Here is an 18,636-nt window from a genome sequence, read left to right as displayed (position 1 = left end):
ACAATGGGGGGATGTAAAATTTATGGTCCGTGCTCCCCAGTTGATGAAGGGATTATGGGTAGTAAACCAAGGGATGCCCAGGATGACAGGAAATTTAGGTGATGTAATCAGCTGAAAGCTGATGGTCTCAAAATGGTCAGCCTGAAATTGGAGTACTAGAGGAACTGTTTCATGAGTAACTGGTCCTGATGATAAAGGTGAACCATCAACTGTCTCCATATCAATAGGGGCAGATTTGTTTCTCCTGAGAATATTATTATTGTGGGCAAACTCTATGTCCATAAAGTTTCCCCCAGCCCCAGAGTCCAGCATAGCAGAACAAGGAATTTCATGGCCCTCAGTAAAAAGTTTGATAGGGACAACAAAATGAGACTGTTTAGGACCAACTTTATTTTCTTCATCAATCAATGGGGAGATAGACTGGGTAATTGAATTTATGCGTTCAGGCAGGATAACATCAGTCGCAGCAATTGTTCTTTTGGCTTTATTAGGACAATTGACTGCGTAATGCCCAGAGTCCCCACAGTATAAACATAAATTCTCCAAACGTCTTCTCTCCTTCTCTTGAGTAGAAATTGATCTTTTAACAGTATCTACTTGCATAGGTTCAGGTGTGTTATAATCTGAAGAAATGTTTAAATCCTTCTGACTGAACTGATTAGCAGAAAAACGCATGCCACCATTACTTCCCAATCTCTCCTTTCTTCTTTCTGTCAGTCTTTGGTCAATCCGAATGCATAATTGGATGAACTCCTCAAGATCGTTAGGAGTCTCTACTCTGGCGAGCTCATCCTTCACCTGTTCAGAGAGCCCCTGCCGGAACTGACTCTTTTGCGCTGCTGGGTTCCAGGTGGTATCTGAGATCCAGCGTCGAAATTCAGTTGTATACTCCGCAACTCCGTCTACCCTGCCTCAAACTATGCAGCTTTGCTTCAGCGGTAGCGCAGCGGTTGGGATCATCAAAGACCTGGTTCATTGCAGTCACAAAAGTCGCAAAACTGTTTAACATTGCATTGTTTTGCTCTATATAGGGAGAGGCCCAAGCTAGGGCTTCCTCAGTCAGGAGGTTTATAACAAACAATACCTTCTGCCTCTCAGTATTAAATGCAGCAGGTTGCATCTGGAAATAAATGCGGCATTGGTTAAGGAAACCCCTGTAGTGGCGGCGGTCTCCATTGAACTTAAGTGGCAGAGGCATGCGTGTATTAGCAACATCGCGGGAGCACATGTCCAGCAATCGTGTCTGCAGAGCATGGATGTCTTCCTGTTGCCCCTCTACTACACTTTGCAGTTCAGCAAATTTCTTTTGGTAGGTAACACCAAACTCTTGTAGCTCTGAAATTTGCTGCCTGACAGGAGCCATGGCATTTGCTATAGCGGCCTCCATGTGTGGGCCAGATTATTCTGTCACGGTGTAAGGTCAGGTTCAGAGACCAGTTGCTATAGCAGTAAAAGGCTTACCTGGAACCAGCAGGATAGGTACACCAGCGGATCCCCCTGGGAATGACGCAGGCTCACCTGAGGTGCGGGGTCTAAGTATTAACTGGTATTTACCAGAGCTCCTAATGGTGGAGATGGATTGGGCTGCGTGTTAATACCAGGTCGCAGATCTCAGGATCACCCCACCAGGGAATGAGCAGACTGGGAACCAATAGCGGATCAACAGGTTAGGGATCAGACGAAAGCAGAGTCGGTCACAAGCCAAGGGTCGGTCACAAATGGTAGCAGATCAATCGTGGTCAGGAACAAGCCAAAGGTCAGTAGCGGAGGTGTAGACAGCAGCAGGATATTGGCTGGAAAGGCACAATAATCTGGCAAGGAGGAAGTCCAAGGACATGGCTTATATAGGAAGTTCATGGGAGGAGCAAGGAGTTCAAGGTTCAAGAGCAAACAAGGCACAAGGCAGGATTATCCAATAGATGAGGCAAAGTGTTGTCCAGCATCCCAGGTAGCTCAGTGAGTAGAGTTACTGCCTGACACAGTAGAAGTCCCAGGTTCAAGTCCAGGCCCTGACAACGTGCTTAAATACATAGAAGTCACTTATTAATTTTAAGATTTAATATCCCGAAACTGGGTAGTGCATAAAATATAAACAAAGTATAAAAAGTTACAGAAATACAAAAAATACAAGAAGACACACAAATGTCTATTCACTATAAAATAAAAGGGAATAAAACAGAATAAAACTTACCAAGATTTACCCTGCGACTGGAGCAAGTCAGAGCGTCAGCTATCCGTCAGTCAAATAGAACCGGCTCCATACGAATCACCATGCCCAAATGTCCGTATCCTCAATTTATGGGGATATGGACGTAGGCGGGACATTAGTCTTCTGCCAATTGACCCTGGGGGGTGTTCCTGTACCTGCCCACAGGATGTTCTGGGTGTCGAACTGCCCAAGGTCAATCGGACCAAGATCGGCTTGAATCACCAAGTCGGGGATTGGATTTCCGACACCCGCGCATCAGTCCGATCGCAACAGTACCAATCACTGTTCGGGTGTCGCAATCCAACGCCACCTAACCATTTCCTGCATTTTCCTGGCATTCTACCTAATCCACAAATATGTTTTTTATATGTCGATGTGACCCACAGAGTGCCTCATCAGAAGAAAGTATTTTTATCTCTCTGCAACTAATATTTTAGCTTTTATGAGGGATGAAACATACTCCTTTGATGTATGTATATTCTTTTAGAGCTCCCAATGTCAGGGAGACAGATCTGAGCCCCCCTGGTGTCATGAAGCCAACCTGTCTCCAGCCGTTTCCTTCCAGGTTTTCCCAGAAGGTGACAAAATCTTATTAGCACCCAGGTGCCACTTCCAGAGGAAGCTAGTCTTTTCAGATGCTAATTGATGAGCATCTGTCTCTGAACACCTCATTTCCACAATGACAAGGACTGAAACTACATTTAGGATTACATATTGCTACAGGTCACATTTTTATCTACTCAAATCTGTACATTTTATGTCACACACTAGGTGTTGTATTTCATTATGTGTCCACCAATTCGAAAGTTTCCCAAAATTGGGTGCATGTCATTAACGTGCACTCATAGTAGATTTTACATTTTACTGAGTAACATCATTCGAGAGCCACATTTGTAACAACAGGCTCACAGTACAAACTTGGCAGCTGTAAAGCAGTAAACTCTTTAATCTAGAACCAACAGAGAGAAGCTTGGTGGGAGAGTTTCGTCATGGTAGATGAGGAGGAAATCTGGGATCCTAGTGACTAATGTCACAATTAGGTGACAAAAGGTTTATATAATTGTACTCTCTTTATAAGCAATCCTCTCCTAATCTATTTTCATTATGGAAAACATGTGCAGGGGTAAGATACGTAGAAGCCTTTTTGTGATACACAAGTTTATGCACAGTACAGAATGCATCTAGGTCTATGTGTGGAGACAGCTACTGTATATCCACAGCCAGGGATTTTTTTCTCAGAAAATTGGTGCAGGAACTCAACCATGACCCCCCCCCCCAAAACCCCACACTCTCCAAACTGCATCAAATAGCCGGCGTGGTCACATTTCACTAACAGTGGGAGGGTCCTAAAGGGGCATTAAATACCTGGAGTTCATTATGTAGAAAGTGCAGAGTTTGGGGGGGGGGGGGGGGGTTGGGAATAGGAGTGGGTTACACAGAGTGTAGGGGTGCGCTACGTACATAGTGCAGAGTTTGGGGGTGCGCCGCATGCATAGTGCAGGGTTTAGGGGTGTGCTAAACACAGTGTGTAGAGTTCAGCCTCCTCCCATACCTGCTTACCTCTGTATCCCACATCTTACTTTCTATATCTATATGGGTTGTTCATTCTTTCCAAGTGGTCTCTCAACAGCTCTCTATCTGCCACAGATTTCACTGATCACCTCCAGCGTTTCATACTGTCCCCAGCATGTCCAGGAGGGTAGATAAAAGGGGGATATGGGGTACCACACACTCAACCCCCAACTCAGAGCTTCCTGGTTGGCAAGTGCTTTAAGGCACTAGAGTTGCATAGCCTAGGCACTTCCTTTTCTCTCCCCACCATTGAGAGGACAGTACAGCAGGAAGACAAGAAAGGAGCTGATTAACTGCATTGGTAACTGGATTTTAGCCCCAGTGCTGCCAAGGAAGATGTGCTGGGGACAGCGTAGTATGCTGGAGGTTAACAAGGCTCCATATACATGGAGTCTCGGGAAGTGGAAAGGGTCATATAGGTTCGCTCTAGGGTCATCCTTAGCAAGCATTTTGCCAGTGCCCGAACACTTGAAGGTAGGTTGCATATAATGCATGCTCTTTAAACATACATTTTCTGTCCTGTACTGTATCCAAAGATAAGGAGTTTACAAGTAAAAGCTGACCTTCGATGAGTTTTTTTTTTTTGCTCAACCAGGAATTCTCCTTGCTGTCTCTTTGTATTCTGACAGTGGGAAGAATACCCTGCCATCAGATCACACTGATCAGCACTGCAGACTATAGCCTTCAGCGTTGATTCTGCTAATTTTTTCCAACAGGACGGTCTACCAATCGACTTCTGTTCAACCACAGTCCCCTTACATGGATCAAAATTCGACTGGCCCCTGCTGAACCAGCCAAATTTCGATCCCTGTATGGCCTGCTTTAGTCAAAATTCCTATTTTCTTTTCTCCCAGCAACAAGCCTTGCCTGAAGCAAAAGCCATCCCTTTTTTTAAATCTGTCTTTTTTTTCCAAGTAGTTCTCTATTCAAATTCTCTATAACTCCAATAAATTAATTGATCAATTGTTCAAATAATTCACTGTGTCAACGTGTGCTACTTTTACTTTGAAACTCTTGTGTTTGCAATTTGGTTTCATATTATTCACATATTAAGATCATCATGTTCTTGTTACATACAGTATATGAAAAATTGTGATTTGTTTTTATTTAAACCCTTGACCCTTATGAATCAAGGTCAAGGTTTCTTCTTTGATGTCTCTATACCAGTGGTTCTCAACCTGTGGGTCGCGACCCCTTTGGGGGTCGAACGACCCTTTCACAGGGGTCGCCTAAGGCCATCGGAAAACACATATTTCTGATGTGTAAAGAGCAGCTACTGTGTAAAGAGCAGCTGCTGTGTTGAAAGCAGCTACTCTGTTAAAAGCAGCTACTGTGCTGAAAGCAGCAGTATTGGAGGTAAACGACACTTCATGACTTATAATTACTGGGTAAATAATTTTATGGTTGGGGGTCACCACAACATGAGGAACTGTATTAAAGGGTCACGGCATTAGGAAGCTTGAGAACCACTGCTCTATACTGTATTTGTGCATGCCTGTATAAATGAAGCAGTTTTATTTTACTGGAATTTTGCTGAATATAAGGAAATATCTGAACTCATAAACTTTGTCAACAAAAACCACGTTCAGTAGATTTTATATATATATATATATATATATATATATACACACACACACACACCTCCAGGTTTTGGACGTGTGTGTGTGTGTGTGTGTATATATATATATTTTAAAATGTTTACAAAATAATCTTTAATCTTGTGATTTTTTTGTTTCTTTACTACTATCAATAACTTTTCCAGATTGAGTTTAGCTATTCCAGCTTTTGCAATCACTCACAAATCCAAATGATTATATCAGCAATGGCATACATATAGCAGCAATAGTATGCCTACTACAAACTTCAATATATTTATAGCCTGAGATAACTGCTTACAGTCACAATAAAAAAACAAACTTGTAAATAAATTGTATAATCAAAAAAATTTAAATAATCCCTTATTAGGTGTGTCACCATTAACCTATGAGTACGTCATGCCTCAGAATTTAGAACAAGAAGGCACTCCCCAAATTGGCATATGTATACAGTATCTCATAAAGTCAGTATACAACTATACAAAAGAGATATATGTTTAATTAGTATAGGAAAAAACCTTTCTAAAAACACCCACAAAACACAAAAAATTATGATATGCTCATAAAGACAAACACATGGCCCTGTGTTCATGCATATCAGGTGCAATCTTATTTATCAGCATAAGCAATATTTTGCAGCATAACCTAAAGGATGCACATCTTATATCTCCCTGTTGCTGGATAATAGACATTAGACAATGAGTGCTCAAGAACCCCACTGCTTAAAAGCTGACTGTATAAAAATATGGTAACACAGTTGGTATTGCTAAAAGCTGCCCAAAAGATCCAGCTGCTTGACTTGTACAATTCTGCTGTATAAAGAACATTATCACCCAGTTTGAATCGCTAGGTGAGGAGACTGTAAACTTCAAAAGTAGAGATTGGTTAAACCCAATGCCAAATATTCACACATTTAATTCAAACCTGTGAACATCCACTGCAGTATCCTAATGCAATGTCTGTTAGAAGCTGAAGGTGTATACTGTAGGTTAATGAAGATATATCACTGACCATTGTTTAGTCCTCCAATAACTACAAATCAACCATATGGGTCAGACAAGGACTCAAGTGTAAACAGGTGATTTTTGTGGAACAATATAGACTCTTGTTTTACTCTGACAGATAGTGAGTTGCTCAAATATCAGGCAGCTTAGGTAATTTAGGTACAGATGAGAAAGTGAAATGTCTTTTGAAAAATATTCTGTGCTTGAGTTCTAGCCAGTTTTTTCCTTTTGTTTGGTGAACTTTAAGTTCTTATGATATCTTAAGTCTAAAATATGCCGTATTAAGAATATAGGTCCAATATATAAAGCATTCCAATAAATAATTTTCAACTCCACTGATGAACAATTCTAGGTTGATTTACGTCTGTAAAGACCAGGGGAATGTTTTCTTATGTTCCAATCACTTGCAGCATAATCGGCATCAGATACCAACATCTGAGTCTTGTTTGAGCACTGCAATCATCTACCTCGGGCCTGGGGTCAGTGCTGTGTCTGCTGACCTCCAGGAGGAAGAAACATCTGGAGCAGCCATTTACCTCACTGCAATATTAGATGCGGCTTGCAATCACTCCTGATCCTCTGAGAAGGTTACTTTGCCGGGTTTAGACATGCATTTACATTTGAGCAAAGGTGGTTGATTTTCAAGCATGTCAGTAGTTGAGTAGCCATAACTTCCCTTATTGGATCAGTATGTCATGAATAGCAGCGGGAGCCTCATAGTAATCCTTAATATTTACCAGGTCATGGTGGAACCACTCCCCTAACATAGATTTATTACCTGTTGCCTGTTTTTTTTTTCACTTCTTGTGAAGTTATGTTTCTGAAGAGTTCCTGTGTTCTGTACATACTATGTTGACTAATCTAGTGACATCTAATCACAAGGTAATTTAAAGAAATTGTATAGAAAAATCCAACCCAGTAGATTATCCTTCCACCCCCAATGAACCCCCTGGGGACAGCTTCTGAGATCTCAAAGATGCAGCGGTGTTATTATCCATCCATCATCATCTGTCGTGGAGTGGATGTTCAACCTTGTTCTAGGAGACTGCCAGCAGGCCATGTTTTTTCTTTTCTGTCCACAGACACAAGGGGTTATTCATTAAAGCCCTGCCCACAGACATAAATATTAAACCCTAACCTATTATTTAATGTTTCCTTCTAGCTCCATGGTAACAACTGCACTTTTATTGTGTTTCTGCTATTTTTGCTCACACACATCTTTCTTAAGTGTATGTTACCCTAAATATTTATTTTTTCTATGTGTTTGTTCATATATGTGTATTTTAGAAATTATTGTCTGTATCATTTTAATATACTGTACTTCTTTCCTCAGAAGTACTCAGTTGATCCTGCAAGTCACCTTTCTTTCTTGTTCTAAACTGACCACAGAAAGCAAGAGGATTTGCTTTGGTGTGGTCAGTTTTCATTCTTTGGCTGGCCTTTCAGAGCTACAGAACACTGTGAAGACACACAGCATGTGTTTATTCAGTAGTCTGTTCAGCAATGGTGCCCCCCATTCATGATCAATCACAGCCTGCATCTTGCACACACCAAACGCCTCCTCCCAATCATAGCCTATCACTTGCACGTCCCCTGCTCAATAACAGCCTGTATCTTGCCTCAGGTTGAACAGTCTATGGAAAACAGGCACATTGTATGTCTGCACCGTGTCCTGTAACCCCACTTCACACTATCAGGAAGAAGGGATGCATGGTCATGTGATAAAATCTTTTAACCTTGTTAAAAAGGTCTGAAACTAAGTAAAAGCAGTTATGGTGCCTGCATAATTATAACTTTATATTAGAAAGTGCCCATAACATTGTATGCTCACAACTGCTTTAATCGTACAGTACAGAACATGGGACTTGGTCTTAACCCTGGGTTATAGGCACGTGATTGGACACTGGCAATAAAAAGGTGCAGGGACGTTGCCTCTATAACCCCCTACCACTCCCAGATAGCCTCTGTTTTTGTCTAGTGTACTTGGATAATGAACATCTCTCTACTTAAGACAAACGTATCACTTTTTGGTGGAATTTTTTATTCAAGTTTCTTCTATCAAGCTCTAGTTGCTCCATAGCCATTGTTGCTCCCACCTGCAGCTCACTGTATCAGTTGACTTCTCAGATGAAACTTGGGTGACTGTACCTTGATCCTGCCTGGAAAATTATGAGGGGCCAGCCTGTAATGTTGCTGCGGGCACTGGATCCTGCATGGGTGCTCACCTTGGCATGTGGTGCATCACATCTGAGTTAGATGCAGGGTGCTATACAGGTCTAGGGCTGGGGTCCATGCACTGATGGAGCCCTGTCTCTGAAGACTGTGACGAACACGGTACCCGACCCCTGCCATTCTCACCAACTCATGACAAAGGACCAGCCAATCTCACACTGCGCTGCCACTTGCATAGCAATGCCACTCTTAGCTGCACCCTGCACAAAGATTTTCCAACTCACAGGACCACAATCTATGTGCCTGCAGCCTGAGAGCGATTGAAGGGTTAATTGCGTAATTATTTTACCCTGTGACAAACTCCAAACTGCTACCAGATAGCTTTGAGAGTATCAACCCTTCACAATGTTAGCAAGAACAAATGTGAACAGTAAATGTCTGTAACACACACTGTCACCATAGACAAGTATATTCAGAGGATTATTATATACAGTAGCACTCTTCAAGAGACAGGGATTCTTTAGTTTGCATTAAAAGCCTTACAAATAATTTTAACACTTTTCAAAATAGGGTTTATTAATGAAAAGGTCATATGGTGCAATTAAAATAGTTACAGAAAGGGATGTTATACATAAATAAAGAAAACAATAATGCAACAGAGAAATAAAAAAAAAGGCGTTAAGAAGGCAGAATACTTGCAAAGTCCTTGGTTTTAGCAAGTGTCCAATTGTCCATGCAAAAATGTTGCCTTTGCTCTCAAGTCCGGTAAGATGTTTCTTGGTTGATGCTAAACGAGAGCTCATACTAGATCCGGTCAGTCCCTTTTCTAGGATATCACAGGAGTGTCGCCAGAGACCAACTGACCAATAATCTAGTTTAAGGAATGAGTGCTAGGAGGTCACCAAATTTATGACCAAGCCCCAACTTCAGTTTCCTACTAATATTAATGACTTACAGTATGTGCAGGTGGTATTCTAGCAACTTGCAGATTAATCTTCAGAATTGTATTTCGAACCCAGGGATACATAACACATCTTACCTTTGTCACCCAGGAGACAGGAGACTGCTTTCTCCCTTTTCGTATGTGCGAACATAGTCATGTATGACCTTGATTTGTTCGGTATGATATTCCCCATTCAGATATATTCCTAATACTAATGTGTCCTGTTCATGTTGAATTTTATAGATTGTATGTGGAATTGTTAAGTTGTGGAATAGACATTTTATGGCACATCCTGCATTCCTAGGCCTTACATGTCATGTGTGATGGCTTGAATGAGTTATTATGAAGATCATTGCTTATGAAAAAACAAAAATGGCTGCCGCGTACAGGTTCCATGTCTCTATTGCGCACAATCCTTACAAAGACCCCTTAGGAGGATGCTCACTAGGAGGGCAAAGACCATCCAGCATTCCCTTCTGAGGGCTGCTGTTGCATGCCTGAGCCACTATCAGTAAGTATCTCAGGGCTTGTCTCTGTGTCCCAGAAACCAAACACCGCCCCTGTAATGTGTTTTCCATTTTTTCCATAGGAGTTATTGAAAGGAGCTGCAACACTGTTGTACATAGTCAACAGACAGCTTTTAACCCCTCCTGCCATGCAGTGGCTTGTGAGTATCCCTGGATGGCTGTGTCTTGCTGTGTACTGTAATAGTCACACACAGCTTTTAACCCCTTCTATTCTTCAGAGGGTTGATGAGTAACCCTTGTGGATAATTTCTCACCAGATCCTATTGGTAGGACAGCCTATAGTGACTTTGCTATGCACAGCCATTGACCTTCCTGTATTGTAGTGGTCTATGAGTATCCCTTGTTGGTAATGTTTCACTGTATGCTGTTTATACAGTGGTATTGGTGACCCAGTGGTACTGAACTGGGTCTGTTACCTTGTTGGTAATATCTCACTGTTTCTTGGTAAATGTCCTATGGTGATCTAGTCATGTACTGTCAATAACCCCTCCTGCTCAGTAATGGTTTGTGATTAACCCTTGTGGATAATGTCTGAGTTTATGTATTTTTTGTACAGGAGCCTATGGTGACCTAGTCATACATGGCCGTTACCCTTGCTGTTCCTTGGTGATTTGTGCAGTTACCCTTGTTGGTAATATCTCTCTGTTCTGTTTGTACAGTGACCTGTGGTGACCTAGTCATGCATGGCCATTAACCTTGCTGCTCTGCAGTGGTCTATGAGTATCCATAGTTGGTTCCACCTCACTTGTATTCCATTTGTAATGCATCCTGTTTGTGACCTAATCATGTAGGGCTGTTATCCCCTGTTCCTCAACACAGTGGCCTGTGAATTTGTCATGGATGGCCTTTCACTCCACTTGATGCTAGTTTCAGCTGTGCAGTGCTTCATGCTGCTCTCTAAGTTCTCTTGAGCCTTGACCTGTTGTTGTGCCTAGGCCAAATTTATGTCATACATCCCAGGAGTTTTCAGGAGGGGAGGATGTGTTTTCTTGGCTAAGCTCACCCTCCTGTCTGCATACCTGAGCTAAGGGCAGATGGATTCTAGAAAGTAAATGCTACATCTGCCATCTGCCTTACTCAAGATGGCCATCAACAGAAATGTTACTGGGGTGTTTTAAAGTGATTTCTCAGCAAAATAAAGCATAGAGACATGGATGGATGGGAGAGTTTGCTTTGAACATTAAAAACAAACTAAATAGCATTTGCAGTTAGTGGTGCTCAGATGCAGTGTAGTTTTGCTTTATGATAAAAGCCAATTTATGCTATATAAAGTAATTTCACATTCTTTAGTGAATTGTGTATGACAAAAACCCTGATTGTGCTGCACTTTTGATGCACTTTAGAGAAAGTTCATCTTCCATATGTAAGATACAACAAAATAACACTGAGAAAAATTAAAAGCACCAATACAAGACTTGATGTATATACATGATTTCACCAGCACAAAGGAGCACCATTCTATTGATAAGGAAGGGGAATAATAATATTCCCTAGGAGCATTCCAAATTTTTAGTAGTGTGATTTGATAGTTCATATAGCTCTAGTCTTTGGGTACAAAAGGAATTTACCACTGCTGATGATAATGAGTAAATAATATATTTCTTTCTCATTAGCAAAATTAGGAAACTGGGGAGAATCCAAGGACTCGAGTCGCAAGCCGAGATCCAAAAAGTCCAGTCGAAAAAGCACAGTAGTGATTTCCACGCCTCCGGATGGTAAGAAGCTTAGTTTTGTTTAACAGTTTTATGGATGTCTATGTTAGATGATTTATTATTATAATTTTGCTTTTCAACAGTGACAGCAAAACAGAGCACACCTATACGAAAACGGTCAATAAAGCCATGAGAAAGCATGAACCTGATAAACCTCTGTCAGACCATGAAGTGGCATTGAGTTCTCAATACCAACCTATAGCACCATCCCAACCCTGAGAGTTTCAGGGGGAAAAAATGATCCCATTGCTTTTTATCCTTTCTATATCATCATATACATTTTTCCTTTCTGCACCTGGATCCAGGTGAACCCACAGGCTTCTGCTCTGAAATCATTGCTACAGTTTCAGTAATATGAATTTGAATTATGAAAGCTTGATGTACACATTGTCAGAATTGCTTTGGGAGCTCAGTGGCGTTAATATAAAAGAACTGAATGCTGAAGGTACATGAGAGTTCACATTTCTCCATAACTTGATTGTTACAGCTCTGTAATCAGTGGGGTCAATTGTAGTCATATATGTATGTCATTTTAACATAAATGAAGCACACCTTACCTCTTATATTTACCATGAAAATTATTTTGACTGCGTTTTTCATATGTTTGTAGTGCTCAGTCATGAAGGGAGCTGCTGGAAATACCTCTTACTTACCTGTTCAGAATTTGTCAGCCCAGGTACCAGCTCTACAGCACACTGACAAGTTTCAGGCTCAGTCTAGAGGTGTCTTTTTGAAGATTTATTGCAGTACTTGAACACAGGCAAGTAGAGGAATGAGGGTGCATGATACTCCAAAACACACACAGGAATTAAGAAGACAGATTCTCAAGCAAAGTCCTTCGGCAGCAGCCTTAAGTATTTCTGGAGGCAGAGGGGACAGCCAGTTAGTCTGAGACTCTAAAAGAGCTATCACAGTCCTTGTAGCATTGTCTGGCATCTAACCCTCATTCAAAGCTCTGGCACTCCTGGAGACAAGGTCCTACTCACAATGTCCAGGGACAGTTCCCAACCAGCTTCTCTGCGACACTCTTCAGTAAGAGGGTTCCTTCTTCAACACAACTTCATAAGGTAGTGTCCTCCAGAAAATATATTTAAGTCTGGTTCCTCCAGCACATGCTAAGGTTTTCAGTAACAAAGGCTGCCTCCCAGAGGGGTAGAGGCACCAAGGGAGAGAAAGCTGAACAGACCCTCCCAAACATTTATCTTCTCCCCAGCTACACCTTCTGGGTGCCCACTCCCAGGGACTGGATGAGGTCAAATAAATATTCATAGCCCTAAGATTGATCCTACTGTTCTGTTTCTAGAAGCTTCTTCCAGAGGCAGGCTGCAACAATCAACCCCTAGTTTTAGGGATAGACCTGATCAGACCTGAAAAATAAGTTGCTGCTCAACTGAGTAGAGCAGAGCCAAAAACAAAATGTATCCAGCCTAGGGCAGAGCACTATGTACAGTTTCTCACAGAAGTGAGTACACCCCTCACATTTTTGTAAATATTTTAATATATCTTTTCATGTGACAACACTGAAGAAATGACACTTTGCTATAATATAGTGATTGTACAGCTTGTATGACAGGGAAATTTGCTGTCCCCTCAAAATAACTCAACACACAAACATTAATGTCTAAACCGCGAGTACACCCCTAAGTGAAAACGTCCAAATTGGGCCCAAAGTGTAAATTTTTTGTGTGGCCACCATTATTTTCAAGCACTGACTTAACCCTCTTGGGCATAGAGTTCACCAGAGCTTCACAGGTTGCCACTGGAGTCCTCTTCCACTCCTCCATGACGACATCACGGAACTGGTGGATGTTAGAGACCTTGTGCTCCTACACCTTCCGTTTGAGGATGCCCCACAGATGTTCAGTAAGGTTTAGGTCTGGAGACATGCTTGGCCACTCCATCGCCTTTACCCTCCACTTCTTTAGCAAGAAAGTGGTCGTCTTGGAGGTGTATTTGGGGTCATTATCATGTTGAATACTGCCCTTCGACCCAGTCTCTGTAGAAAGGGGATCATGCTCTGCTTCAGTATGTCACAGTAGATGTTGGCATTCATGTTTCCCTCAATGAACGGTAGCTCCCCAGTGCCAGCAGCACTCATGCAGCCCCAGACCATGACACTCCCACCACCATGCTTGACTGTAGGCAAGACACACTTGTCTTTGTACTCCTCACCTGGTTGCCGCCACACATTCTTGACACCATCTGCACCAAATAAGTGTATCTTGGTCTCATCAGACCACAGGCCATGGTTCTAGTAATCTATGTGCTTAGTCTGCTTGTCTTCAGCAAACTGTGGGCTTTCTTGTGCATCATCTTTAGAAGAGGCTTCCTTCTGGGACGACAGCCATGCAGACCAATTTGATGCAGGGTACGTCGTATGGTCTGAGTACTGACAGGCTGACCCCCCGCCCCTTCAACCTCTGTAGCAATGCTGGCAGCACTCATACATCTGTTTCCCAAAGACAACCTCTGGATATGATGCTGAGCACATGCACTCAACTTCTTTGGTCGACCATGGCGAGGCCTGTTCTGAGTAGAATCTGTCCTGTTAAACCACTGTATGGTCTTGGTCACCGTGCTGCAGCTCAGTTTCGAGGTCTTGGCAATCTTCCTATAGCCTAAGCCATCTTTATGTAGAGCAAAAATTCTTTTTTTTTTTTTTTTAGATCCTCAGAGTTCTTTGCCATGAGGTGCTATGTTAAACTCCCAGTGACCAGTATGAGAGCGTGAGAGCCATAACACCAAATTTAACACACCTGCTCCCCATTCACACTTGACACCTTGTAACACTAACGAGTCACATGAAACCGGAGAGGGAGAATGGCTAATTGGGCCCAATTTGGACATTTTCACTTAGGGGTGCACTCACTTTTGTTGGCAGCGGTTTAACATTAATGGCGGTGTTGAGTTATTTTGAGGGGAGCAAATTTACATGTTATAAAAGCTGTACACTCACTATGTCACAAAGCAAAGTGTCATTTCTTCAGTATTGTCACATGAAAAGATAAAATAAAATATTTACAGAAATATGCGGGGTGTACTCATTTCTGGGAGATACTGAATTATTATTATAATGTATAGGGTTATGTACACATAGTTAAGTAGGGTAGGCTGTTCTCTGCTTATGTTTATTTCCCCTCCAAGTGAGTAGCATCTGGAAAGTCCCATCTTTTGTTTTGTTTTGTTTTTTTGCATTGCCTAATATTCTGGGATGTAGTGCACAATTTATCCAACCACACCATTTCAGTTACAGCTGTGTACACAGGAGATGTGTCTCCAATATGGTTGCATTATCTTTATTAAAGTGGTTCTAAAGCCTAAATATTTTTTTTACCTTAATGCACCCTTGCTGCCTTGTTACACAGTGGCAATGTGCACCCCTCAATACCTGTTGGCTATGCTGCACACATGAAAGAAGCATACTAAAACACTGAGCTGTTGCTGAAGCGCACCCAGTACACCAAGGTACAACTGGAATATCTGTGGAGATCTAAAAGTGCCTGTGGTGCTTAAACTGCAGCTTGGCTAAACCAAGTACTATTGTTACATATGCGAATGGGACAGATGTGCAAGACAGTCCTATTGCATTCAAAATAAATGTCCACTCCAAAAGTTCCTTGACAGAAAAACATGGCACGTGAACCACTTGTTGTCAGAACAAAGATGTTTCCAAGAATACTGTACCTGACACCAAGGTCAATGAAAGCAGTTTTGTTGGTCCACAGATCAAAATTCACTTGGAAATCATTCAAGGATGTCATTGGTACTCTATAGTTACCAAGAAAATTCTCAAACGCATTCAGCTGGTTGACAAACTTCTTACAGCATACAAGACCATGAACAGCAACATGTCACTGAAGATTCATTTTCTGCATTCACACTTGGGCTTCTTTCCTGAAAATCTAGGTGTAGTCTGTTATGAACATGGTGAAAGGAAATACGGTATTGGGGCAGCTGGAATCGATCAGTGTTGGCTGACTATTGTTGGAAACTGCAGAAAGATATACTGGACACTGAGTACAAATGAGGGCTCTGAGGAAGAGGGTGAGTCCTCGAAACGCGTCAGCAAGTTGGTCATCCAGGGTTCCATCGTTGTGGACTCAGATGCTATATGGATTGAACACTTTTGTTCATTGTGATATTCCTATGTCTATATGTCTATTGTGAGTATGATACCTACTTTTTTATTCTTTCAATAAATATTTTTAAATGATAATGCACTAGGCCGGTGCACCCTCTTTTTGTTTTTTCATTTGCATTTAGTGACTTGGACTACCCCAGTCTGTTGAGGGCAGCAAACAGTAAATATTCCAGAACATTGACATTGTCAGTCTAGCCTTTGTTGAGTCCAACCCCAGCGCAGGAGTAAAGTATTTGCTGTGTTTGAGTACAAATGACCCTGTCATTTACGTTTACATTAAAAGCAGAGGGTTTTGTTTGCACATATATGCGTAGACCGCAGTGCCCACGCCAAAGGACCTCTGTATATACTGTTGTCTTAACTCTAAATTTGCATAGCCTCCATATTAGGAACACATATATGCATGGAAGATTAATGGCAGGCATGGCTGGACGGAGCCTACCCCTCCTTAAAGACACAGGGACGCATGTGATACCCAGCAAGAGCACAATGGCAGCGAAGGCAAAACAATTTTATCCCTGTTAAACTCATGTAACATGTCGGAACCATCATGCCATTAATTATAGTCATTAAAAGGTAATTTCACATTTCTCCAGATTCCTACATGATACTGCCATTCTGAAATTAGATCTGTGTGCAGTTTAAAGGGGTCTAACATGATCCAAAAATGTTTTTCAGGAAACAAAACGTTTGAAAAAATTGTTGTTGAGTTTTATTTTTCTTCTATCATCATCAGGCGAACAATCTGCTACACTGCCAGGAAGTGAGAACCAACTTCTCTTGCACAATCTGACAAAGGACAGAGGAATTTGAGTCTTCCTTCCTAGAACTGACCACAGTGCAGCCAATAATGAGGTTTGAGCCATTAATGTCCCTCCTCCTAAAAACAAAATCTGTGTGCTTGGCTGTCATGTTTTCTGACTCCCTGACTTGCGTATATATCAATTCTGACTTCGTTTGCTGCGTACATTGTAGCTGGCCAGCTAAGACCAGTCCTAGGTTGTTAATATGGTTCACATATATGTGTATACCAAACCTGCCAATAACCTCAATACAGTGTATATGGGCACATGTTAAAGCCAAAAGCAGAATCATTGCTGTAATTTATGTCTTTGATTGTTATATGACATTTATATATTCATTGTGTTAGCAGAAGCAGAAAAGGAAAATATGCCTTTAAGAGTTAGTTAAAGATGAGCCAATCACAGACAGCCTCACACTGTACAAGAGCCTTAACCAATCCCAGCCAGTTTCACATTTATGCCTGTGTAAAACTCCCTGCTAGGATTTTCTAGAGACACATGCTCACCAGACAGAAGAGGAAACAGACAGTTCTAATCAGAAAAGCTTTATGGAAGCAGAGAAGGCCAAATAAGTATTTAATGCACTTGTGTGTTCCTCTATTGTTTAACAGTGCAGGTAGATCTGTGTCTAAAAATGTTGTATGTGTTTACTTTAGTTCCACCGAACTTATCGAATTTACAAACTTATCGAATTTACGAACTTACGAATCAAGTCACTGTAGAGTAATCATAATCCAATCGAATCTAACGAATCTATCGAGATAAGCTATCGAATCAACCCAATGTAATACGAATAAAACCATTGTAATATGAAAGAAATAAGCCATTGTAAGCCATGTTATATGAAGAAGATTGAAGTTATTAAAGAAGTTAACTAAAGTATTCGGTGTGCTCTTTAAACCTACTGCATCCATAGAGCGGCATTGGCGGAATTACAGAGTAAAGTCAGTCTAATCAAACAAAGAAACAGCAATTGCATAATTTTTCTAATGCCACAGCGCACAAGGCACCAAAGGGTGCGCCTGCCACATACATGCATGTTCTAAGTCTAGAACCCAAATAGTATTGCAGGCAGTGGTGGACAGGCAACTAGCATTTTCAGAAAGTAGACAGCAATGGTACCCACAGGCATCCTTTAAAGGCACGGTGTGCTGGTTTCTATTCGTCCAGTCTGGGAATCGTTGCGGACTCTCGGAGTCCTCCAGCAGCACACAACAATAGCCCTAGCACAGGAAGACTTTAATGCAACCCCAATATGGAGCGAAGTTCATGCATCGAGTTCTGCAAGTATAGACAAACACCACACAAACCTAACTTGGCAGGTTTAGATTGTTACAACGGATTTGCATGTAATTCAGGACACGTGTTTTGCTATCATTAACACTATTACCCAAGGAGCTTGCCGTGTTTATTCTGCTTCTACGCCTTAGGTGTTTATTGGCACCTATGAAATTCTGTATTTTCTTCTGCTGATCTGATTATACGCGGTGCTTACGTTAATCCATTAATGGTAATACCGATAATATCTTAAGGACAACATTCATATAATTTTTCATAGGTTGGTCTATGACTAAAGATGAGTGCATTTAGAATAGTCAAATCTGTTCCTTAGATAATTAGAACTGTGACCACGTGCTGGACGGGTCATTTGAGGATATATCTGAAAAATGAAGTGGTAAAACTATTTGTACAGGAGGAACTAAAAATGTAACATTGCCTTCTCAAAATGTCAGAAATAGAAGTGTGAGAGGATCTTTGAGAAAACTTTGTTCTATTCTGCTAAGAAAATAGAAGTAACTTATAATATATATATATTAAATGTTTGCACAACCATGCTGTATACATGTACTTAAAGAAGAAGTATCAGGTTATTTACCAGTACTCCATTACCAATGGGAAAAAGCACATGTAGTACTTTGCCCCAACTTGTCCCCAGGCTTCCAGCATTTGTCTGAGGC

General features: G+C 41.4%; 1 protein-coding gene and 1 long non-coding RNA gene across 2 annotated transcripts in view; both read left to right on the top strand.

Moving 5' to 3' along the window:
• Positions 1 to 12,297, top strand: part of LOC149459111 (uncharacterized protein CXorf65-like) — a 29,721-nt gene extending 17,424 nt beyond the window's left edge. The window contains exons 5-6 of the mRNA XM_089681624.1: positions 11,636 to 11,737; positions 11,818 to 12,297. Coding sequence (XP_089537750.1) covers positions 11,636 to 11,737; positions 11,818 to 11,867 — 152 coding nt within the window. The 3' untranslated portion in view covers positions 11,868 to 12,297. The remainder of the gene's footprint in view (positions 1 to 11,635; positions 11,738 to 11,817) is intronic.
• Positions 12,298 to 14,726: 2,429 nt separating this feature from the next.
• LOC149459110 (uncharacterized) lies at positions 14,727 to 17,557 on the top strand. Its single transcript, XR_016313344.1, has 2 exons — positions 14,727 to 16,451; positions 16,612 to 17,557. It is a non-coding gene; the product is annotated as an uncharacterized LOC149459110 (long non-coding RNA).
• The last annotated feature ends 1,079 nt before the right edge of the window (positions 17,558 to 18,636 follow it).

Source organism: Staurois parvus, unplaced genomic scaffold (genome assembly GCF_062004578.1).
Source record: "Staurois parvus isolate SC_StPar_1 unplaced genomic scaffold, SC_StPar_1.0 ptg000274l, whole genome shotgun sequence".
In the NCBI taxonomy this organism is placed as follows: Eukaryota; Metazoa; Chordata; class Amphibia; order Anura; family Ranidae; genus Staurois; species Staurois parvus.
The sequence above is the reverse complement of the archived record's forward strand: the minus strand, read 5'-3'. Positions and strand labels throughout refer to the sequence as shown.